Here is a 25,184-nt window from a genome sequence, read left to right on the forward strand (position 1 = left end):
GGTCAAAACTTTGGTACGTATGATCTGCCTGTACCCAAAAGAAGAACTTCTTGTTGCATATGAGGACAGCACATTTGAACCCACCATTGCAAATGCATCGTCTAGCTAAGCATGAAGCCATGAACATCTGTTTCTACTTTCCTTGGACACCATGTCGACATGTCCAATTTAAAGCCTGTGAAGCATTCTTGGCATTTCTAAATTTACCATTTTCGGGCACAAAACTTTCCTTGGATTCTAATAACGGGCCAGGGCTTTTCTCGCTGTAATTTTTTCTCCCACAGAAAATGCAGTGTCCATGACCTTTTTTCAGTATAGTGACGAATAATATCAGAATACACGCTACGAGGGCCTGGAATACTATCTTTGGCCGTTGCTTTTCTTTATTTTAGAACAGATAAGACAGTGGTGGAATTTTTTTTAAGGATTCAGTGGAGGGGGACTTGGATCCGCTCCAGGGGATATAAACAACACAATTTCCTTGCAAACAATTGGAGTTGCATAGGACTATCAGAGTATGCCAAGAGTGGGACTTCAAGTATACAGTACTTTAACCGGTGGCGTCATAATAAATGAAGCATGAACACTGTAGTAAATCTTTTATGGACTCAAGCAGTCTCTTACCTTGATCTGGTGCAACTTGCTTAAAGAAATTTTACAAGTACCAGCTGCTTGTCTACTCTACTTAACCCTATTTACTCTTCAAGAGTTTGAAGTATCGTGACAGAGAATTTGCAGCATGAACTCGGTGATGTTCTTTACGCAAGTGATAAAGAACAACTAGATAGTTCCGGCCTACGACTAATTTGAGAAAGGACCTCAAATACCAAATGTATATTATTCAGTTTGTGAAAATTGCACGATCAAATTGCTTACAAGCATCTAGTCAGACTCCTTCGGGTTATCTTGAAAGCATTCTCTGTTCTAAAATGACAGATGTCAAAGGACTTACGCCTAAAGATATGCGAAACAAGGATGTCGGAAAACATGCATTTTACGGGATGGCTAATTCGCCACTTCAGGAAAAGTTGGCGGTTTGTTTGTTGATAGAAACAGGGGAAAGGGAAAAAGAAAAGAAAAAAAGCCCAGATCTGAATCGGTTGTGGAACTTAGGATCCTTATAGCAAGGAAAGCTTTCTGGTTGCCACATTGCAGTACTAGAAGGTAAACAGCATAGGACTTCTTACAAGATCAACAGTGTGAACCCGCAAGATTACTAGGTAGAAAAGAGAACCTGGAAAGATTGGCAAGGAGATCATGGAAACTTAACGTTTCCTTCTTCAGTCTTCTGCTGTTTTCTGTTTATGCATGTAAAAACGTTATTCACAAGCTCTGGAAATGAAGAGCGGCCCACATTGACACCAAATTTACTGTTTTGTAGATCCAAGCTGACACAGGATTAAACTGAAATATTGAACACCTGAACAAGAAAGCTGTTCTTATTTGTTGTTAGACCGTTTTCACATATGTGAAGTTACAAACCATACATATTGCAGAGGCGTTGCATGAGTGTCACTTGAACTTGCAGAAACATGATGTAATCTGCTGTCCTTCCATATATAGAACCCGCATCCAGCTTTTGACATCCCGGAACTATTTGCTCAAGCTTTCGAATTCGCCCTCGTATCGACTGCTGAGACGTCCTCCTGTTCCTTCTAAATGCCATTGCTCTTTCCTTCCTCTTGTGTCTTGAAGCGCTCATGAGCTTGGGTCTCCTGATAACTTTCATGATCATGTCAAGAGAACTATGACAAGCGAAAAATAGGAGTGGCTATCGTAGAAAGAATAGGCTACAGGCTTGGGATAGGACAAAGAGCAATGGGATATATATATATATAGGAGAAGGAAGACTGAAGGATAAACACGCAAGACTAGTTTGGGTTCTGTTTGCTAATAGAAGTTCTAGTGCAGCAAGTTAGAAAGATAGCAATCATGCATTATCACTATAGGGTGGGAGTGTATGGATTTTCCACTTACCAGGACAGAAAGGACAATATTGACATACCCATTTTACTGTTATTGTCTTCTTGTTGTGGGACATTTCTACGGCAATAGCGACTCAGAGAAACCCTTGGAGTGGCTTTCTGCTTGTAATTATATTGGCTCCAATCAAAAGCCAAACTTGAACGTGGCAGTTCATGTTGCATTACTTTAGGCAATTATTTAGCTCACCTTGGTGTTATTTGGATGTCAAGGAAGAAAAAAACATTCGTGCGTGTCAAATTCTAGAGAAGTAACAGGATGTTAAAAAATGAGAACTATATCTAACTGGAACAGTTTTTCTCCCTTCTTCATTTTCCTAAAACTGGGCTCTCCCTGTTGGTAAAATTGCGTATATCCAGAGAAGTTTCATTTAGTAAATCCTTTTCATTTTCTGCAACAACCTCTGTAAGAGACCTTTTCCATTTGTAACAAAGCTTTCACTTTAAATTTCAAACAGAAAGGAAAGCGATCTATAAATTCAAACATAATTCACCCAAAAGAATGAGAAAATGGGGAAGTAATTGGACGGTGGTAAATGTTGGAAGGGACAAGGAAAACAGAACCGTCTAGAATAAACTGCGAAATGTCAAGGTACAGTGTTCCATCGTTTTCGTTTTTACTTTTGGCTTTCTTGTTAGGCATCTGTCCTCCCAGTAGTCTCAGAACTCTGATGATTGGTGCTTGACAGAAGATTATCACATTATAACAAGAATGCTTTGGTGTAACCAACATCACTAAGAGCAAAAGAGTGATGCTTGCACTTGAGTTGTAAATGAAGGCACTTCAAGTCGGTCTCAAAATTTTTGTTGTTGCGTGAGAACCCATGAAACCCAACAACCGCCGCCCCTCACGCATCCACATTCTGCCATTTTCAGTATCCCTTTCTATGAAAGAATATAAAACATGGGAGGCAGAAAATTCATCTGCAGACATGGTAAAACTGAGGAGGAATTAGAAGGTGATCTTGGCTCTGCCTCATTCCTCTGGATACAGCCAAGGCATCTGGAAGGTGTGGCTGAGTGAATGCGTTGTCTTAGTCAGAATTATGTGCTTGAAACTTCAAGTAGCATGGCGAAATGCATGTGAACATCTCTTTCTTGCATTGAATGCTGCCCACGTGCAGACCTCGCTGGTGTGGGCCAACTTTGCCATAGACTTGGCTCCAAGTTCCCTTCTTGGAGGAGCTCACACGTAATCCGCTCCTGACGTCTCCAGTGAGAGAGACGTTTGAGAAATCAGGAGCCCAAGCATCTCAAGTCACCCAGACAGCGTAGTTATTATATGTTCATTGATACTTGATACTCCAAGTGGACGCTCTCTGTTTCGTCCTCTCTGTTTGAAGCTGCTATAGGCAAAGCGCAGTAAACTTTTTTAGGGGTGGAATCAAGAGTCTCAAGTATATGCATGGAAACGGTGATAATCAGTAGAATAATGCAACCAGAAGCCTTAAGTATAACTGCAGAGGTCTTATGTGTTTAATCGGCACCCTGCTTATCAATAGTTGACAAGCAAGAAATTTATAATAAACCGTGAAATCCCAACCATTACAAGACTAAAAAAGAGAAGAACCACCTTCTTAATATGGCGTATTCCGCCCTTCAAGCAAAACACCAACAACGATAGGACGGCGATAGCCTGCTTCTACCTCTGCGCAGAAAAGATCATAAAGGTGAAGCACCTCTCAGGAGTACCATTTGGGCCCTCAAATCTGGACGAAAAAAAGCAATTTACAGAGAAAAGTACTATTTATCTTCCATCCGCCACACATACCCGAAAAATTCGGGTACTAGAGTGACCCACATTCTTACTAGCTCAAAGCCTCAAATACAGTAGCCATTAATAACGAGAAAAAACTAAATACCTCCTGCAAATCAATTCACAGGACGACTGACTCACGGAGCAATTCGCCTGTAGTGTAGGGAGCTAATTTGATGGCTACAATCGGCAAAAGAACTTGGGCATAATGAGAAGTGAACACGACGGAAATTAATTAAATATGCTGACCATAAACGGTTCACAAGCGCGATAGTTTGGGGAGCTTTTGGAATTCCTTCCAGTAGCAATTGCTTCCTCTTGCACTGTCGCTAGTTTCTCTTTGTTTGGCAAGGACAGCGTTCTGTGGAGCGAGCGGACAGCTGTCTCTGAAACAAGGAGAATTACCACGCCGCTGGTGGCCGATTGTTTTCAGGAGATGAACCGTCGTGTATTAAAGAAGCGTTATCTGGCAGTGAAAGGTGGGAATGACAATGACGACCTGAAGGTGGTGCAGGGATCCCGGAATGGATGCACGCGGTCGTCGATGTTGCTGTAAGCGAGGCAGAATTTCCTGGACGGATTCATGTGGAAAGGCACCGTTGAAAAGATCAAAATATAAAATAGTGATAAGAAAATTTAAAGCAATATTTTATTTTTTCTCCACAGAACGCCATCTGCTTTAAAATTCATAGTTCAAGTCCCTCATGTTTGTGGGGAACTTTACAATCGTTTGAAAAGAATGCTCCTAAGCAGAAGGAGCTCTTACAACTCACAACATGATAACTCTTCTCCCCTGCTATAAAAGATTGTTCCTTATCGTTTACAATTATCCTTAATAAATTCTAACACTATCATTCGTTCAACTTCTGTCCCTCATGTGGCTTGATCTCCGTGACTTTTATTGAAATTTTCATCTCATGTTTGACACCATCACCATCTTTGATATTATTTCTTTCAAGGACATGACTGGTTACAGCTCTCAGTAAAAAATATTATCCTATAAGATTGTATCGCACAAAAAACTATTTTAATAATTTATTTTGAGGAGCCTAGCTTTTGCCTATGAATAACTAGTTTGAGATCCATTCCTCTATGTTGAGATGTACGTGCGTTGACTCCGAGCATAAAACCAAGCTACCTAAAATAAATAATTAACGTACTCTAAGCTTATAAATGTTATCTTTAGAATAACTTGACAAGAAACATATATTAAGATATTCAATTTTCGAGCTTTCATGACTTTTTTATTGATTAAAATAATTAACATCTCATATAACGTCCGTATTTATTACTATAAAAAAAAGACCTTGAGTAAAGCATGTTTTACACAGAATTAGCATATATAAACATGCTAGTACGGTCATATTTTTTAAAAAAATTATAAACGTGCAAGTAAGGTCATATCATTTTACAGACTCTCTCTCTCTCTCTGTGTGTGTGTGTGTGTAAATTATTTTTCTGATTTATAAATGCCCGAGTTCGTTTAAAAAGGATTTAACACATGAAGATCTACAAATCGTAAATGGGCAGTCCGGTCCGTTCACCCGCTAGATGCATGAGACCTCCCACTATGCCACATCCCGATGTGGCCTCACAATGTTTGCAAACTTATGAAATAAGACGAAATCCGGACGGGTATTTTATCTTTTGACCAATATCAAGCGCCCCCAGCAAACAGGTCGGGACATTTCATCGACGACAGATGACAAGTCACTTGTTCCTTTCTATATTTTGGTTAGAGGGCAAGAGATTCTCAACTGGATTTGTGATTGTGCTTGGTCTTGGTGGGTCCGTTTGGTCGCGCCAAAGTTGAATGTGAAACAAACGAATCTTGAAACTTCAATATCAAATCTTCAAAAATTTTATTTAATTGAAAATATTACAAAAAGGTGTACAATGTTTTGAGCAAATAATAAATCGCCGCTCAACTTTTAGAACTTAACAAATAGACATTCAACTTTTGAGAGGGATTCTATACTTTGTATCGAAAAACGAAAACTCCTTGCGAATTTTTTTCAAAAATTAAAAGATTGTATACTAATTTTTAAGAGTTGAGCAGTGATTAGTAACTTGCCTAAATGGTAGACAGCTTTTTACAGCCACTAAATGTCACACAAACCTGTTGGAGTACAAGAACACGGTAGATAGTTCTAGAATATAATGCTGCGGCCGAAATTTTATATAACTTATTTGAGACAACAGATTCCCTTAGCACCATGATATAAGAGCAGGTAGTTGTCGTACGTACCTCTGTGGAAGATTATCATTGCCTACGATAGAGGAACTAACATAGTCACGTATATCATCTTTGTTATCATGCCTATCATCTCTGACTTCCATCCTGCTAGGCTGATCTGGATCTGGATCTGGATCTGAATCTGCCTTCTTTACAATAAAGTCAGAACTACTTACTAAGAGAGTCGCTAAACAAAATTTTAGTCCCATAACTTACGAAGAAGGTTCACACCCACCCACCTAGACAGAGTGAGGAAAGCTGTTGAAAAGGAACCCTTATTGCCAAAAACCATACGAGTGTCCTAATGCATGCCCTTTGGTCTGTTGAATTACATTTGCATAGAGATCTGCCTACAATCACATCCATCCAGTTTTGTAATGGGCGGTTACCAACATCAATGCCAGTAATCTAAAGTGCTTCCAATATTCCAATCCATGTACATTGAAGTGGTTGAATGCCAAGAAGCAGAAGACGTGGATAACCAATCTTCTATCAAAGCAGAGACTGCCTGGAAATTGAACCCAGAAATTATATACCCAACGAGAAAATGATGTCCATTAAGCCAGTGTAAACGGAACGCTGTCTAGAAGATGTAAAATTTGAAGAGAACTCGAAATTAAGCAGCTCTAGATCATCCAATTAGAAGCGATTTGACACGGTAATAAGTAACAGGAAAGAAAGTGGAAGCAAGTGGGAATCATGCTTCTTCTCAGTGCATTTAAAGTACTAGACAAGAAAAGGCTGTATTTAAGGGTAAAATAATGCACTAGAGAGGGCGTTGAGCCCCTCAATATGGAGTTTCTAACCACCCCTTCAAGAAGTAGTTAAATGAAAATCCACCAGAAATACCCTTAGAGAGGGGAACCACTGCTTGCATAACATCCAGAACTTCATGAATTTTCTGCTCAAAAGCAGGTTAAATAAAGAAATGCTTGAAGCAAATTTAAGCATAATTCAAGAAAAGGACGTTTAGGCATTTTGACCTTATTTTTTCATAAGGGTACTACTAGCTTACTCCTCCGACAAGGTTTCACTTCTTCCTTTTAACGTACACAGTACGTCTTTGTCCCAAAACAGAACGTACAGAGTATGTTCACGTCTAAAGTTCATTTAGGAGCCTATTTTTGTACTGTCATACTTCCTTTTAGTTACTGAAGTTCGGTTTTTCATTTGAAAGCTTCAAAATTTGATGCAAGAAAGAAAAATAGTTACATGCAAATGTAAACATATAAAGTGCGAAAACATTTACGTATAGATATAGATGTAGAGGTTGATAGTAAACATGTTTGTTTCTTCCGTTTTTTTATTTTTTATTTTCTCAAACATCCATGTAGTCCAGCATAGTAAACTTGACGGATGACCTTAAGTAAATGACTAGGTGACTCTAGATGATTAGACTCACCATTCACTCGTATACACACACATATATGTGTGTGTGTGTGGGTAATTTTGAAACGAAAAGTGATATAATCCAGAAAATGATTCCGTTAAACCCCTTGAAAGATCCAACTGCTCTCCGGTTCTTCGTCGGGTCTACCTGTGTGAAACTATCACACTGTAAATCTTGCATGCAATGGACGACATGCGCAGGAGACCAACGCATTTTTGCTGGTTTGTCCTCATCTGTCTGTATATGCAGTGGACTGTCGAGCTTACTTCTGTTTGCTAAGTCTATTTGAAGATCGACAAGCAGCACTCCAAGAGCAATATGAAGTTCGAAGGCTCTTTGTAACCTGATGTGTGCATTTATTTTGATTCCCCATGTGGACTCCATGTGATCCTTTGCATTGCTAAACGGAGGATAGAAGAGAGGACGTCCTGCCCATCACCCATCCCCACAAGAACCGGCGTGTTTTCCGGATCACGAGTTCCTTCCCCTTTTTGGTTTTTCCTTTATTACAGGCTTTTCCATTAACCTGCTTTTCTACAGAATCAATTCAATCTGCTTTTTCAGACAACAGAAAAGACCTAAACTTAAAACAGGATCGAACATCGTCCGGAACTGCGATAATCTGAAAGCGAGGAGATTAAAGCAACAGAATCGAGGAAGAAGGAAGATCAAGGAAACGCCAGACAGCAGCAGTAGTAATTAGAGGAATGGAAATGGTAAAACACTTAGATGATAAGCCTCATATGGTTAGCTGTAGGGCGTGGTGGGTCATGCAGAGCATGTGCAAGCATGTGATGGTTGTCTACGTCTCAAGGGTCCACCTCTCCCACTTTAGGCAAAGAAATTCCCTTTCTTACCTTGTGATCATCATCATCACCACATCCTCATCTCTACCCTTCTCTCTGTCTCTTCTCCCAAAAAAAACACGCACAAGTACAACACATCACATTTTTTGTTAGAAGCCTTTTTTGCCATAATCACAACAAAAAGGCATTCTGTTTCTAAGTTATCAAGTATAGAAATATTTTCAACATAGCCTCCTATTCAAGCATAGTACCAAAAATTTGACCGCCATGGCGATAAAATTTTAAACAGATCGAATGAAATGACAACATGCTTCCATTTGATTGGAAAAGACAATGTTTTAACATAAAATTTGATTGCATTAGAATTTTAACCTGATTTTTTACTCGGTAAGAAGCAGGAAAAGAGGGCACATATAAAAAAAAATTAGAAACACAAAGCCAATGCAGAACTATGGCCAACAAGTGAACCTGTACATATATGAAGAGAGAGAGAGAGAGAGAGAGAGAGAGAGAGAGAGAGAGAGAGAGAGAGAGACCATTGCATTTCAACATTACTAACAAATCTCCCAACAAGAAGTTGGGAGATTTACACATTGGCAGTAGCGCTGGACGAGCGAGAGAGAGAGAGAGAGAGGGAGAGAGAGTTGAGCGATTAGTTTACTCTTGAACAATACAGTAATGTGGTTAATGCGTACACGGAAGTACCTGCTTATAAGAGCAAGACAAGTTCGCAACTATTGACGTCCAAGTATCAACATGTTCCTCGAAAAAGGGAAGCAGGACTGAACTAGCATTTGAAAATGAGCAAGTAAAGCAGAAACTAGTACTATTCAATCTTTCAATATAATGCCTGCCACCTTCTTTTTGACCAGCGTCAACGTCCTTCAACGCCTACCATGCTCGTACACTTTTTAAGTCTCAGTAGTCGGTGCCTCGCTATGCTTCACATTAGCTTGTTCGAAGGCCACGATCTTGCATTCTTAGCATCACTAGAAACATGGCAGTTCTACTGACTAATGAGTTACTAAGAAAATTTTATCTGCAGCCTTCAACAAGGTGCTCTCCGCTTCAAGGGAATGAACTTCATGTAGAGAAGGAGAGTGATCAAACAAGCGGCAATATAGCAATGGCTTCTTCCGCCCCAGGTGCACGTTGGAGCCATGCCCTCATCAGAAAAAATGTTCCTCCAGTTGCCACAGGCATTGCTGCTATGCAGAAACATGAACTCATTGGCACAAAGAGGCCTGGCATGGGGCTGCTAAAACGGCAAAGAGGAAGGTACTGGACAGGTATGCCATTTGTAGGAGGCAATCAAACGATAGGACGAACAAAGCTGAGATTAGCAAGAAAACATCAGAAGTTGGGAAAACTTGTACCCGATGGAGAATTCATCGATAGAGTTTCCCTCCTCAGTGAGACTGCAGCCTATATCGTCGCTCTTAAAACACAGGTGCATGTGACGAACAATATTGTTAATGTCGTCGAGCTTTTTAACGAAATAGGCGAAGGATAGTCCACTAGTTACTGCATGCTTCAAGCAAGAGATGGAGAAGCAAGAACAGTAATTACATCCAACCAGTGGGAGAAACTCAAGAAGGCAACTTGAACTGAATGAGGCGAGAAAAATCCTCAGTTGGAAATTACTGTGATGCCACAGGAGCTTGCAATCTTGATGGTTTATCCTTCTTTGCCGCATGTCCAATGTTATCGTGTGCATTGTTAATGAATGATTTTGCCCAAGGAAAGCCAAAACCTTTTACATATGCACCACCTGTTACAGCTTCCAAATTTGCCAGATACTGAGGTAAAATGTCGAATTGCAAGCAAGAAAAAGACCAACTCAAAACATGTTCGAACAAATTGAGAAATCACGCCAAAATAGATTCAATCTGACCTACATGGAACGATGAGTTTCAGCCTAGAAGCCTCTGAATTGCAAGGCTGCAAGTAGAATATTTGCAACCCTGACGAAACATTTTCAATAACCGTGACTTCAACTTTAGTTGAACAGCCAACGACTTGCCAAACATAGCCCAAAAGGTAGGCTTTCAATGCCCCACTTTGTCCAGAAAATTGGGATAAACAAGAATTTGACATCAGGTACAACAAAACCCAACATCCCTTGCACAAAAGATAGCCTTTCAAATTTCAATGCTCCGCTTTATCCAGAAAATTGGGATAAACAAAACATGAGGTAGACAAAACCCAATATCCCTTGCCTTTCCAAGTGCAATCAATGGCCGCTAAATGCACATATATGTAATAAACTTAATGACAACCGATCGCACAGATATTAATGAAATAGTTGAGCAATCTGTCAAATTAATCTGATGACAAAGAGAAATATAAACATAAGACCACACAATCCAGACCCCACCTCACCAGTTCGGCAGTCACCTCACCAGTTCTGCAGTTAAACTACCTTGGCTCGCAATTCACCCTCATCTCAACCAAGCCTAATATCATTTTTCCTTGAACTTTAATTCCCTCAGGCAGGCAAAAGGGAACACATCCTGACAAGTTAGAGAGTGCGTGTGTGTGTGTGTGTGAGAGAGAGAGAGAGAGAAGTCGACAGAAAGGATAATGAACATTTTCCCTATGTAAGAAGGAATTCATCAGATTATACACATGAAGACTACATATAGCCATCTATCAACGAACAAGAAGAAAAAAAAAATTGAGAAACAGGTTAGAAATACAGACATTACAGTGACAACAGAATATTCACAGTATGGCAGACAGCTTGCAGATTCTGCAATCTAATGGACGATGGGCATGAGATGCACAACAGACCAGGTTAATGTGGCCTCAAATGCCATCTTCAAAATGACGACTTTCACCTGCATCAGCTAGTTTCCTGATAGAAACTGATGTAGTAGATCTTTCAATATATTGGAATGGACCTGCGGTTTGCAACAATAACAAGTTAAAATGAAAAAAAGGAATGCAAGATCCAGAGAGATATCAAAAGTATGCCTTTGGCCCAAAATAGAAACATCGCTTCATACAGAAGACCATCATTTGCAGATAAACATTCTTAAAGTTCTCCGTCTTGCATGATATTTAGTGTCACATGAATCCACTTTGCAATTAGAACGCTCAGGCTATAAGTTCTAATCATCACTAAGGGTGCTGCCAAAACATTGTTGGTGAGAACCATCGCCAAATGAGAGATTTTCACACATAATATATACTTAGCCCCATAAAGATCTCATGCAGCTTCAGGAATTTTAGCATCTCGGAGATACCACAACAGTATCTTCTCATTGTTAAATTTACAGTGCCTTTCGTCCCTTCATTCTCCAGGTATGATAATCATCTTCTTATGGCAATCATTTGCTGCCATAAACAGGCCTCCAAGAACATTGTTAATAAACATGGCCAAAAAACATCACTCTCCAAACTTGACGACGAGTTTTTCTCCAGTGTTTCCATGCAAAGTTGTTTTCCTCAGTATAATTTCAGAAATTTATAAAAAATGAAAAAAAATCACAAAGCTTAGGGAGGATAAAATAACGAGAAACTAATAAGAAGACATAAAATATAACTAGATAAAATGATAGGTTCAGTGATGATAACAATGACAAAAAATAACCTGATTTAAGTTTAAAATTAAACAATGACAACTAAAACTAACATTTAACAATCACAATATCAACGAAGGATATCTGATATAGAAAACTAACAAAAGTCAAATAAAAGTTAGAAAATGGAAACCAGCAAACACACAGCTGACAAAAGTTTGTAACAGCTTCAGCGGTAGGAATAAAAGATGCAAAAAAAAGGTCGTAATAAATTAATAACGCATTAAATTTATTCTTACATTTAAAAAAAACATGTTTTTCCTTTTTCTCTTTTTAAATGTTAGTAGCACAAATTTTTCCAAAAAAAACAAAGCAATAGTAGTGGCTTTGCTTATAAAATATGATTCAAAAAGGCTAATAATCACAATTATGACGATCAGGCATCTCCATACTTGTGCTTGAGCGGCCCGTATCCACCATCGTATTGCTCAAGCCACTCATTGACATCAAATAGTAAGAATTTTGGTCATTAATCAATCGGCTTTACTAAATGAACTGACAAACAAACATGGTCCACCTTGATGGATGTGCATCAAAGGATCTCCACAAATAGATATGATGGACTCAGTTGATAGTTGGTACCACTTGTTTGGAACGTGCCAAAGGGCAAGGTCAAATGCTGGAACCATGCCACCTATGTGTACCATGACCAAGGTATATTTGCAATGACAATCAGGTGAAGAAAGCCAGACCTCTCCTTCATCAACATTATTCCCTGTCCTATGGTTAAAAAGTGCAGGCAACTCCCAATTTCTGCACCAGGTGTTTGATTGCCTTATTAACATGAAGATAACTTTTACACTGAATAAAGGTTGTACAGGTAATTAAACATGCAGTAGTTAAATCCTACTCAAGATGTCTATTTGGTGACACATTTGAATCAACAAAATTTTACATCTTTCTTGCATCAGTTTTTGTATCCAGATATAAGTTCAGCAGTCCTCACATCTCCTACAAAAACATTATTAATAAAGAATCCAAAGGGCACAAACACAGCTTACATGAACTCAATGAAACAATGAAAGTATTTGAGTGAGTAACATAAAACATACAGGACATCTCTATTTATAGAGAGTATTAACGTACATAGCTTTAGACACAAACTCCATCTAATTACAAATAACAAATGAACACGCGTTATATCATTATAACACTAAGACAGTTTAAAAACAATGTGAAAGGGGACATAAAAACAGTGAAACTACTTGATTAATTATTTAAACATACAACACATCCCATCCCTAGTGATAAAGGTGAAGAGCAGCTTAGAATCAATATTAACCTATTACGACTTTAAATGCAAGACCTATTTAATTAATTGCTACTCATTAGGGCGGTTTAACAAAGAATGATGAAAGAGAAGACGTAGTCAACTATTGACCACTCATACAAAGAATAGTACAAGAACAGAGAACCGCCTAACAGAAAGTCGGTATTGACAATACAAAACGCACCTCAACGTCGGCTCTTCCTAATTACTTTATCGCTCGCCTCTAATTGGGAGTTCTGCAATATCTTCTCTTCCCTCTCACTTCTCTGCCCTACCTATCAAAAAATATATCACGCAGACATTAAGCCATTCCCCACCCCAATTTCTGCATTCCCCCGATCCAAGACCTTCTAACATTCACCCAAATGTTTCCAATCATAGCCATTTGTAGTCAAACGATCCCTGGGTATCATCACAACTCATTCACATACTTAGTCAGACAAATTCCCTAACAAGAAAACCTCACTGCCACATACCCATCTCCCAAACTCGAACAAGAAGACCACATCTTCCATAAAACACTGTAACAACGAGATCCCATCTTTCAAAGCTGGTGTAACGCAGATGCATGCATCAGCTTTTAATCCATGGGAGTATATCTATTCAACCAAGAAAACCAAGCTTCTTCTCTATATCCGCCATATAATGCCGCTCGCAAAGAAAAGCAACACATGTCCTCATTGAAAACGGCGGACAACTTTGCCTCTCGATCTCAACTCGAGGACTTGCTCAACCTTCACCTATCGCACAGTCCCATGATTCCCATCGAGAGAAGGAAAAAAACAAAGACAAAGACAAAGGGGAAAAAAAAACGAAATCAACGTGAAACCAAAATAAAACCCGGAAAACAATTTTGTCATCTCCATTCAACACAACATTACTCCTAAAGCACAGATTTAGCAAGCCGTAAGCACTCCATGGGGGAACAGGCGGCAAACCAATAGAGATGAAAATTAGCACCAAACAGCTTGGAATAGAGAATTCCCTCACCAATCAACGGAAATAACTAATTACAACTCGGAAACTACTCCAAAAGACGAAGAAAGGGAAAAAAATGGAGGAAACCTAAGTTCTGAGAGAGAACGAGAGAGAGAAGAGTTAACCTTTTTCCTGAGGAGGGTTCTTCTTGACGGTAACGTCATGAGGCGGGGGAACGGGGGACAGCAGCGGCGCGTACATGTATGAGTCGGAGAACAAGTAGTCTCTGATCCCTTCCAAGAATGCCCGACGCCCATAGAAGCCCTTCTCCTCCTTCTTCCGCTTCTTCGTCTTGAACGCGTCCCTCTCCTGGAAACCTAATCCACCTCGCTTCCCCATCCCCCCTCTCTCTCAGTGGCAGACTTCCTAGCAACGCAGACACGGCAGGAGAGACGCGGAGGACCGAAAAAAGGGGAAACTGTAATGGGCGGTGAGGCGAAGCCCCGATGCCTTAACGGCTATGGACTCGTGCCGCCCGGAAGAGAAAGCGGTTAAAAATTTTGGCGGGGAAAAGCCTCAACCAGGCGACACGTCGCCGACCCTTTTCTGAGCGTCTCGTCAGGAGACTCGGGTTTTCCTGTATTCGCGGGTGGATCGGGATAGCCGACCCTTCGTGAGCCAATGTGGATGAACCAAGCCGAGTGTGAGGCCGAGTTTAAACTGGGCTCGTCTACGGGCAACCTAGCTTCAGAAATGAGCTTATGATACATAAAATCATAATCAATCACTGTGAGAAGTTCCTTTGTCCAAGTCAAAATATAAGTTGTCTGTCTTTCTTTCTTTTTATTTTTTGAAAAATTAACTTTACATATGACACCTTATTAATTAAGCTAATTAAAAGGCTCATAATCAAGATACATGGTTCTCACGTGTTTACTTCATCCACATCTTTCATAAACGCTATCTGTGTGAAAAATAGAAAACTTAATCTTAGCTGGTCGATCAAAATATGTTAAAAATGAACCACAAAATTTATAATTTGATTTATTTTTATATGTCAAGAGATGCACCCCAACCAAGCATAATCAATTTAGACCTATCAAAAGCAAATGATAGGATCAATTGAACCTTCAGTGAGGTGCAATATTTAGTTTTCCAAGTTGATCAAGTTAAGAAAAATAATTGTTTTATGGGAAATAGGTAATGGTGAAAGACCTGAAAGACCATAAGAACCAGGGGCTGAGGGAAGGGGGGGCGCCTAGGCCATGGCCCCACCCCAGCCAATGAAAAATTTGTTTTTTTACATTGAAAAAATTAATATTTTTTAATTTCGTAATGTATTTTTTGTATTAAAATTCAGTTTGGCCCTATTCAGATCCAGAGATCGGACTGTCGGCCTGTCCCTAGCTCCGCCTCCGATAAAAACAATGGAACAGTGAAATGTCGGTCTCTACAGAAAAGTTATTGACATAGACTAGTCTTAGGTACCACTTTGTAATAATGCTGCAGTGCACTCTTGTCTAATTTCAAATGTTGAGGACACCGTGGAGTTGTCTAATTTCAAATGTTGAGGACACCGTGGAGTTCCAAAAAAAAAAACTATGTGGAAGGGAAGAATTCCATTTTGGAATGTAATCTCATAATGTAATCAATGAGTTGAAATGATGCTACAGATATGTTGCAGTCTTTCATTTTCTGATGTAACAATGACATGATAATTTAGTTCAATAATGTTGCTATTTACTAAGATGAAGCCTATATAAAAGGTGGCATTAATACTGTGAGGTTCTTTTCAGACAAGACCGACACGAGGAGTCGAACTAGAAACAAGGTAATTGTTTCCCTTTGACAAAATATATTTCAGTTGCAATTCTTTTTACTAAAAGCCTTTGGAAAAATAATAATTTAAAGAATTAGTGGGCAATTGGCCATTTGAGATCATCATACTCTTGATTGAGAAGAGTGACAAGTCATCCGTATGTGTCAACTGAGGAATTTTAGAGAAATTATAAGGGGGCTGGCTAATATATATAAATGTCTTAGTTCTTAGCTTGTTTAGAGCAGAAACCGAAATTGCTACGGTGGTGGGTTGTGATCAGCCATACACATGTATTAGTTAGAGTGTGTTATAATACCTCAAAAATTTAGTCTTATATGTAAGATTGAGAGGATAATAAGCGACTTATAAGGGTATAACTAAGAGATAGAAAGTCCTGTTTTTTAACCTTTTTATGACGAGAACCATGGTCAGATCATCCAGATCAGGAGCGTGAGCCTGGTGTGAAAGTAGGTCAAGAACGTAACGCCCAGACACAATAGCAGAGCTAATTATTGGTTGGGGTGGGCCAGTGCCCATGCCAGCCCATCAAAAATTTATAATTTTCATTATAATGTATTAACTTCACATTGTTATTACTTTAAAGTTGTGTCACCTATGCAAGTGCTCCATTGATTAAAAATCTTGTCTCTGTCCTTCATTCAGCCAGAAAGACTATCTTAATTGCAGCAAGCTAGCAGCCTAAAAACTTCTTAATTGTAAGGTAAGAAAGACTATCTTCATTGCAGCAAGCTAGCAGCCTAAAAACTCCTTAATTGCAGCAAGCTAGCAGCCTAAAAACTCCCAGCCCTGGATCCTGATTGCAAAGCTTTCGCTTTCGCAAAGGGACATCCGGTTTGAGCATAAAACGCTCTTTCCACCTAATATGTCTGAGTCGTGAAGATCTTCGGAATGTTGGGCCAATCAACAAACAACGTCGTATACATATATATATAAAGTGAGAAAAAGAGAGAGAGAGAGAGTCACTGAACAAGGCCTTCATTATATATAAGTGAACTTGAAGACATTCATTAAGAAGAAATCTTCAAATTTTCTTGGGAATAACTGAAACAAACACAAATAAAAGAAAATTCACGTTGATGGCAGTCGCGGATCCTGTCAAAGGAGGCACCATGAGAGCAGAGCAGCCACGGGAGAAGATGAAACCAGAAGTACTGACTTCCCCTATTCTTGAAGTCATTGCGCACCAAGAGTCTAAGAGAGCGGCCTTAGCCCATGCTTCAGTGCACATTCCCACACCATGTCGATCTTGTCCACGTCGATCGCCCCCACCTCGTGGTGTTCCCATCCTTCGAGAAGATGAACCAAACCTCCCGCATGGCAAGCATGCACGATCCCTCGCCCCATCGTGTACTGCTCGTCCAAGACAACCATATCAATGGCTTAGATCGTCGTTGGTAGCAACTAAATGAACGAATTAAATAGACAATATTAATGCATGGCGCAGAAGAAGTGGAGGCCGCCATTAATGGCGGCTTACCTCACAGTAACCCATTCCTTCGACGTCATCGGGCAACCTCATGGCCGCGAGCTTGCCGTAGGTGCAGTCTTTCCTCGGCTCAACGATGGGAGGCACCACGAATTGGTGGAAATGGGTCCCACTTGGGGCCCACGCTTGCTCCTTCGGCGAAAGCCACTTCCCAGCTACCCACGACTGCAAACAAAAAGAAAACCCGAAAAGACAAAAGGGAATTAAGAAACCTCATCTGTCTATATTGTAACATTGAAGTTTGTCTGAGCGTTCTTCTGTTTAAATTTTCTTGAGTGTTTTCGTTTCATTTCTTTGAGAAGTTCAGCACCTAAATTTCTTCCCCCCTATCGCTGTCGCAGACAATCAATGGCAATCAATGAGAGGGCTGCTTCATGTTCTTAGAAATTTAATGGTGAAGACAAATCTCCAACCAACACCTTTATTTTGCGAAGAGTTACTCTCTTGGGAGCAAAAATGGCAGTATAGAATATGACATGCAACGTACCTTTTATATCTCACAAGCGTGATTATGCCAAAGTGGAGAAAAGTACGCTAGACTTATCATTATGGGACAGTCTCCATAGTACTACTGCCACCTTATTTGATCGGGATGACCATGTGGGAGTTAAGGGTCTATCAATTCACTGGGTCCATACATTGTCGATTTCGGCCGCTTTGGGCCAGTTAGGTGGGGAAAATTTAAGCAGTATAGATCTAAGTCTGACCAGAATCTACATGTCTTAACCATCAATTCACATCCACGTTAGGTAGTAAAACCTATGCTGCATTTCAAAGGAGGGGTTGAACTTCACGTACTTGGATCTAAAATTTGAAGTAAACAAACACAACATAAGAGTTTTGTAACCTAATAATAAACTTGAATGTACGTCGAGTGGAAGTAATGAAACAAAGCAGTCTCGTACTTAGTCGATAATTCAAACACCTAACTGAAAGGCTACCGGGAGCACGAACATGTGCACCGTTCCGATCAAGTATTGGTGGAACCTCCCATATGGCTGTGTTTTCATATGAATTTTAATGAAGGTCTTCCATTTTCAAGGGGATTGGTACAACTGGATTGGGTAGAGCAGGAGGACATCCAGTCACCATTTTGAATCTTTAAGGTGTCAACTCATTGTTGCTATAACGTGCAAGTTAAAGGGCGATAATGGCGATAATGGCAGCACTTCTAAGCACAAAAACCTGGAGGGATGAGAGGTGAGGTGAAGCCTTTGGTCTTCTTCTCATCGACTCCCGATCCTCGAGTCATTTGACTCGACTTAACCAGTCTTGCAATAAATTAAACTGAGGATCCCAACCGGAAACAGGCAAAGCAAAAGGTTACTTTGCTTTCCTCGCGGTACCATTGGCTTCGACTTTCAAATTCGACTTCTTAAGCTAAGATGTTATCATTTTACTTGCCCGGTCTACCTTACTTCCTTACCTTACAGTTCTGAGCAACTTGATATTTTGTTACTTGGACGAGAAATTTCTGGCACTCGGTAGGCGCTTCCTTTTGTATGGCTTGGAACCTCTCCGTAGAGTGGGTAAGCATCTGCAATCGATGATATATACTTCCATTATCCTGTTAATTGGCTGGCCAACAGGTTAACTATACATCTGCAGCTGGAGATACATACCATGACCCGAACGCCTTTTCTGCAGAGGTAGAGAGCAATGGCCCTTCCTAACTTAGAGGTGGCCCCCGTCAGGAACACCTCCTTGACATCCTTTGGGATCTCATGAAGGATAACTGCAGCTGTTAATGTGTTCCCATGAACAACTCTTACTCTCAAATGTGGGAGCCTTTTGACAAATAGTGTCCCTCCTCCGTTTAGAGCTTCATTCTGTAATTGGGGAAACAATCAACAAGAAAATAATTAGAAATTAAGATTACCAAGAAAATAGTTCACATGGCGCCATTTGTGACGCATCATGACGTGAGACACTGATGCAAGCGTAAGCAATATGAAAAGGTTGTAACGAGAAGAGAGAGAGTCGTGAACGGTTGTCCAAGATGCATAGCACAAAAGAATCGGCTGCGTACTTTTGTTCATAGAGTATGCAATTTGCAGGAGCACAAGCGTCAAAATTCAACTCAGAATTCTTTATACAAATATGGTTCAGGTCACTGGTCACGGGCTCGCAATTTCTTAGAACTGTCTAGTCTCTACGTATAGAAGCCATGAGGTGTTTCCAGAAACTACTAAGATACTATGTTGCCCGGTAGTGGCGTCTAACCAACTTGAATAGGTATGAAATGTCGGTAGCCCACTTCACCTTGTTTAAAGCTGCCAGGCTGATGACTTTTACACCAATCTTGTCTGCACGCAAAATTGCTTCTTCAATGTTCCTATTGATTCCATCCTTGGCAAATGGCAAGAAGTACTGCATAATTCAATAAAATATATGTCAGGAGAAGTGAGACAAAGAGAAAGATTGAACAGAGATTCTGAGAGGTTCACCTGAAATCCATATCGAGGAACAGTCCAAGTATGAATCAATCGGTTCCTTAAGCAGTAAAATGTAACCATGAAAGGCTTTGCCCAAGCCCACATCAGCTGCAGCACTACCAACGCAATAGGCCAAAAGGGAAGCACTAGGAGATTGGTTTGGAATGCCTTCGAGCTAAAAGATCTGAATAGAAACGGCACATGGATAGAGGAGTGCACGTCAATTATGTGTACGAGGAAGACGAAGTCTGGAACCCTCACTTCTTCTCCTGTAATGCACATAATGACAAGTTCCAGGTTCAAAGCAACAGTTGAAGCGGTCTTGTGACTTGTGTCATGACATTGACCGAATAATGTAAGAAGGAAAAATTTTGGTTGGTATTTTAAGGCATTCTATGTTCATCAATTTAGACCCTTTTCTTTAAGTGAGTGTTGTTTAATTTATTGTGATCTTCCGCAAAAGTAGAAGACTCACCAGCTCTGATCCTCCTGCGAAACTCCCAGGAATTTTTGTTCAGGCTATTGCCCAGGGCATCATATAACGGCATAAAAAGACAGAAGTTTGAGCTCATATCTGTGTGGTGAAGATTATGATAACTGCAAGAAATACAAATAGGTGATTCATTCGCTTTCTTCAAGTTAAAAACTAAAAGCAGCATAGACAGCATAAATGGACTTGTTCCTCATAAGGGTCAAGTTGGTGGACACAGGTCAGATGGTTAGTCTTGAGATGGAAAGGTGTACAACCTCTCATTTATTGCGAACAGCTGATGACCTCATTCAACACTGTTGGGAAGGTCAAAATTTATTGCTGAAATGTAATTTCAACATCATAACTAAATAAAGCAGAAAGGCCAACTAAAACCTCGAGTGTGGAGAGTGTCATCTCCGAAAGATGAAAAAAAAAAACAGCAATCCATAAATGGCTTCTGTTACTAAAAGAGAACCCACCTTGGACTGTAGATGAGGTATCTGAGGACTGGCATGTGATCAAACAGAGAGACTGGCATCACTTCCACATTGCAGTGCCCCATGCATCTGAGGAAGTCAAAGACCAGCACATATCCATAAAACATGGTGACCGATCCGCCACCCATCCATGCTGCACCCAGCATAGGGATCCCCATGAGGAAGCCCATCACCAAATGCTCCAAGAAGCTAGCTGTTCCAGCTGCAGAGGTGATCCACTTAAGGTACTGCTCAAGATATATACACAGAAACAAGTCATTTACTAAGGCTCTGCTCTACTATACCTGTGTAAGACTGGGTAACTACCGACAAATGGTGCAGCGAATGGTACTTTTGGAACAAGTAATCTGAGTGAAATGTCCTGTGTATGAAATAGTACAAAGACTCTGTGAGGCCCATGTGAAGTATCAGTGCATAAATATATCCTCTGAAATTGAACAGGGGCAAGCTGTCCATGAGAGTGGAAGAGTAACATGCAATGGCTGCCATGAAAGCGTGGAGGATGATAAAGTCATCCCTGTAAGAAAAGAAAAAGAAAAAACAAATTACGTTAGTGCTACCACCAAATTTTTGCTGATCAACTAGTGGGAAACTAAATCAAAGAAACAGAAATACCAGTTCTGTTCTCTGTCTATCTGTTTGTAGTCCACGCCTTGTTGAAGAACCCTGTATTTGTTGGTAAGAAATAACATGCTGCTGTATGAGTACCATAATTGATGGACGAGGCCTCTCAATGCACATATTACTAGGATATGAAAGCACCAGCTCCCTGCTTCGTTGTTTCCCCAAGAGGCAATGCAGTTTGCTACAAGTGGTACATATAAAAAGTACTGCTAAAAGGCGAAGAAAAAAAAAAAAAGCAATAGGTTCAGCAATGGAGGCAACTGCAATGTTTGAAAGAGCATATGAAGGAAAGCACATAGAGAAAAAGTTTCTTCGTTTTCTTTCTTCACATGCCTTCAATTTGCAAAGATCGTCCCAAGGCAACGCAGATGGTGGAGCCACCATTTCTTTGTTGGGGTGGGGGTGGGGGGAGAGAGAGAAAAGAAGAGAGAGAGAGAGAGAGAGCTCTTCTCCTTCGTTTCACTGGTAATCCTTGGATCTCAGAGAGAGATTGGTACTCCCTGGACGCACCCGGGGCTCTCTATTAATAGTTGGGGAAGGAAGAGTCATGGTCCCACAAGGTGAACAGTGGCGCTCCTCGTTGAAAAAAAGGCGGGGCCACAATTGGGGAAGGAGGGAGGAAAAGTGTAGGGAAAATTAAGAAGAATGAGCAAAATATGAACGAGAAAAAGACATAGAGTCCACACGTGACTCGTTTCTTCATCCACAAATCCCCAGGAAAAAGAAAAAAGAAATATTAGGAGAGGCGGCAGAGAAAGATCAGTGTCCCAAAGAAGTCATTCCTGGCAAACTCTCTTGTTCCCCAAGAGCAATTATTTCTCTTCAGGTGAAAATGGAAAAGAAAAATTTGGGGAAGATGAACGGCATTAATCACCGGAATTTCGGACTCCCACAAGATCGAACGAGTTCAGGTAACAGTTGGGGAGATGAGGAGGTCCATCAATGCGAGAAGGACAAGACGCAGACTCCAATCAACGGCAAAGCTAGCTAGCTCCTCCCACCTTGGTAAAGCACCAACGAAAGCAACCAGTAACAGCCTCGTGACCTTCGCTTACGGCTCCGGCTCTGCCGACAACCTAATTTTTTGTCCTACAGGATGAATGCATCGGCCATCAACCCATTGCCATCAAAATCATCTCCACATACATATAAACCGATCAACAAGTGATACAGACCTGACAGCCTCCTCCCCACTAAAATGTCATGAAGGGGAGAGAGGTAACACTTCATTGCTGCTGCGGTGGACTGTAAGTACGATAAGTTACATGAGGGCATGGTTAGGTCTCTCACTTAAAGAGCTGCTTGTCCGCAAGGTACAGAGGAGGTACAAGCCTGGCCTCAAGCTCATGTCCTAAACTCCCAATTTTCAATATCTTCTGATTTAATCAGACATCAAATATGTGATCTATGTGATCAGTATCATAAGAATACTGAACTCCCCCGCCCTGCTCTTGAACCTAAAGAGTATACATTATGATACGACGGTTTCTCACAAAAAACTCTTCCACCACCCAGTGCATCTGCATTTAGCTATCGATTTTGCCGGAAAAGATAAAACACTTGGTATGTTTTGTCAAGGTTATGTGACCAAAGCATTTGCAGGCAAGACTGCCACCAAATCGAAATCAGAAAAGGATTGTTCTACAACGAAGAAAGCAGTCACGACCCTTTTCCTCAGATGGGCAGTGGTTAGATTTTAACACCGAAGGGCGCCACTGGTGACAGGGAGGAGAAAGTCCCTGACATGACTCTCCTCCTGGTCCTGGAGCCTGCAGTAGAAAAAATATCGGCAAGGAAAAAAAAAAAGAGCATTTTAAGCATAATGTGGGCACACTCTACCATGTTTGAATGAAGTGCCTATGGTCAAAGTGGAATGTCCGCATTCGTTCTTCTCCACAATTCAAACGCACCATCCTTCAGATAAAAGTCGACACCCTCATAACATAACAGCAGAGCTGCACGTGGGCTAGGTTGGGCATGTAGGGCCCCCGAGCAGCTTTGATAGATTGGCCGGGTCATAAAGTAGGTTGACCCCGCATGAACCCGAGCTTGGAAAATAGAATCCATGCAACTCCTTAACCATGGTAGGCCTCAATACCGATGTCAACGGTAGGTTACATGAACCGAACCAAAGTTGTCTAAATCTGAATGTTGGGACAACTTATACAACGGTTTTACTAAATTCTAATAAATATGTTTCAGAGCAGATTCACAAAATATTAAGTATTGTATTTATGGGTACAGTGTTTCATGAATTTGCCTCACTGGACCTGATGCATTGGATACTAACAAACTGTTTCATGTCCAAACATTCATTAAGAAGTTGTCTACTAAATAACAGCATTGTTTTATGAAGCGGCCCCAATCTTTTGGCAAATTTATGTTAAACTACATGTAGTACTCAAAGATTTGAGACTAACGTTGTCGACAACTGTGCGTATGGTTCAACGTGCTTACGTCGACGGGTATCGAGCCAGATTGAATAGTTAGCAGAGCAGGACAATACAAAAGAGGCTCGGAACAATGAATATTAGTCGCTAGAGTGCATGTGCCAGTATTGATGTCAATTATTAATGAATGGGTTCAGATCGTTATTCAACACAACTATTTAAAAGAGTCAGCCATGGAGGGACAGAAATAAAAGAGGGTGGGGGGAGAGAGAGAATGCAGTAGATTTACAAACAACCAGATCATTATATTGATTTCTGGATTGCCGCAAGTGTTAGAAAGAATACCCTGCGAGATTAATGAACACCTTGGTTGAGGATCTTCGGGGACGACATGGATTGCGGGTGGTAAATCAGATGCTGGACGGCAAATTAAATAGTGGAGAGCATAGTCAAGCAGCATGTCAACCATTACTGGAGCTTGAAAGAGTGATCGGAGTTTCATCTGTTTCGAAATGGTACAATTATTAATTTACCAATTAAACATGCGAACAGATTGAATTACTTCCGCACAAGAGTTGTGATTTTATGTATTTATTTTGCTGGATGCCTACCTAACTTATATGAGAGAGAGAGAGAGAGGAGATGCATGTATCAAACCTGAAGCTGGCCAATTAATTATTGTCTGCAACTAAGAACATGTTTATGAGAGGGAAACTTAATATATACCATTTAGATAAGTCAGGTATCAACTCTCTCTATATACCAACGGTGTAAGTTTGATGCATAATGTATCAAACCAGATGCATGTATTTAACTCAGACGGCCGTTCAACTTGCTGAATTTATGATCTTATTCACAACGGTGTAAGTTTTGAAGACAAGGCTCCTACGATAATTTAGATCCAAAGAAACTTAATGAATCTAGCTAACAAAATGTACCATTTACTGTACCGAGGGTCGCAATTTGGTTTATGGGGCTCTGACTAGTCTTCCAATCATATATTGTCGTGAAATTAAACTAATAACGAGAAACTTGTTAATTAAATGAAACTCGTTTATACGGATGCCTCTTGATCAGTATGTACTAATTAAGCATACGAACGGTGATTCATATTTTTAGTTTGATAAGAAGATTGATTCACTAAAATTAGTATAGAAATGCTCATAAAATTTCAAGAATTAAGGGCCTAAAATTTTCCAAAAGAATTTTAATAATTTTTTTTCTTTCACATGTCAACGGTACATATTCTTTGTTCATAAACTTTAGCAAGGACATGAATCTGACATGCTTCAAGGGGCATAGTACAGCTATGTGGCAAAAAATTCACATCAAAGGATCCAAGTGGGTTGTTACTTTTCTAGGTTATGAGCAGTGGCAAACTCAATAATTCAATTTCAAATTGAATGATATACAATAAGTTCTCCCAAGGGGTCCGAGGTTCAATTTTCGTAGTTCTTGACATGTTTCGCAAGCTTGATAATTGAGTTGAAGGATATAT

General features: G+C 40.2%; 3 protein-coding genes across 4 annotated transcripts; 1 reads left to right on the forward strand and 2 right to left on the reverse strand.

Annotated features, from left to right (window-relative positions):
- Positions 1-8,867: 8,867 nt before the first annotated feature.
- On the forward strand, positions 8,868-10,573 carry LOC126409955 (uncharacterized). The gene has a single exon (XM_050077082.1). It carries the CDS (start codon positions 9,168-9,170, stop codon positions 9,681-9,683), a length of 516 nt encoding a protein of 171 aa, XP_049933039.1. The 5' UTR covers positions 8,868-9,167; the 3' UTR covers positions 9,684-10,573.
- A 171-nt stretch (positions 10,574-10,744) lies between these two features.
- Positions 10,745-14,493, reverse strand: LOC116251218 (uncharacterized). The gene is made up of 2 exons (XM_031625349.2): positions 14,128-14,493; positions 10,745-11,073 (listed from the first exon to the last, which is right to left on the reverse strand). The coding sequence occupies exons 1-2, from the start codon at positions 14,339-14,341 to the stop codon at positions 10,979-10,981; spliced, it is 309 nt and encodes a 102-aa protein (XP_031481209.1). The 5' UTR covers positions 14,342-14,493; the 3' UTR covers positions 10,745-10,978.
- Positions 14,494-16,741: 2,248 nt separating this feature from the next.
- LOC116249841 (very-long-chain aldehyde decarbonylase CER3-like) lies at positions 16,742-21,783 on the reverse strand. Of its 2 annotated transcripts, none has more exons than XM_031623137.2 (11): positions 21,630-21,783; positions 21,288-21,502; positions 20,957-21,189; positions 20,655-20,874; positions 20,179-20,300; positions 19,716-19,972; positions 19,531-19,638; positions 18,891-19,097; positions 18,695-18,805; positions 17,260-17,433; positions 16,742-17,132 (listed from the first exon to the last, which is right to left on the reverse strand). In XM_031623137.2, exons 1-11 carry the CDS (start codon positions 21,678-21,680, stop codon positions 16,974-16,976), a joined length of 1,857 nt encoding a protein of 618 aa, XP_031478997.1. In that variant the 5' UTR covers positions 21,681-21,783; the 3' UTR covers positions 16,742-16,973. The 2 variants fall into 2 exon arrangements, with proteins under 2 accessions (XP_031478997.1, XP_031478996.1); XM_031623136.2 differs by having other exon boundaries at positions 21,288-21,505.
- Between the last annotated feature and the right edge of the window lie 3,401 nt (positions 21,784-25,184).

Source organism: Nymphaea colorata, chromosome 3, assembly GCF_008831285.2.
Source record: "Nymphaea colorata isolate Beijing-Zhang1983 chromosome 3, ASM883128v2, whole genome shotgun sequence".
NCBI lineage: Eukaryota > Viridiplantae > Streptophyta > Magnoliopsida > Nymphaeales > Nymphaeaceae > Nymphaea > Nymphaea colorata.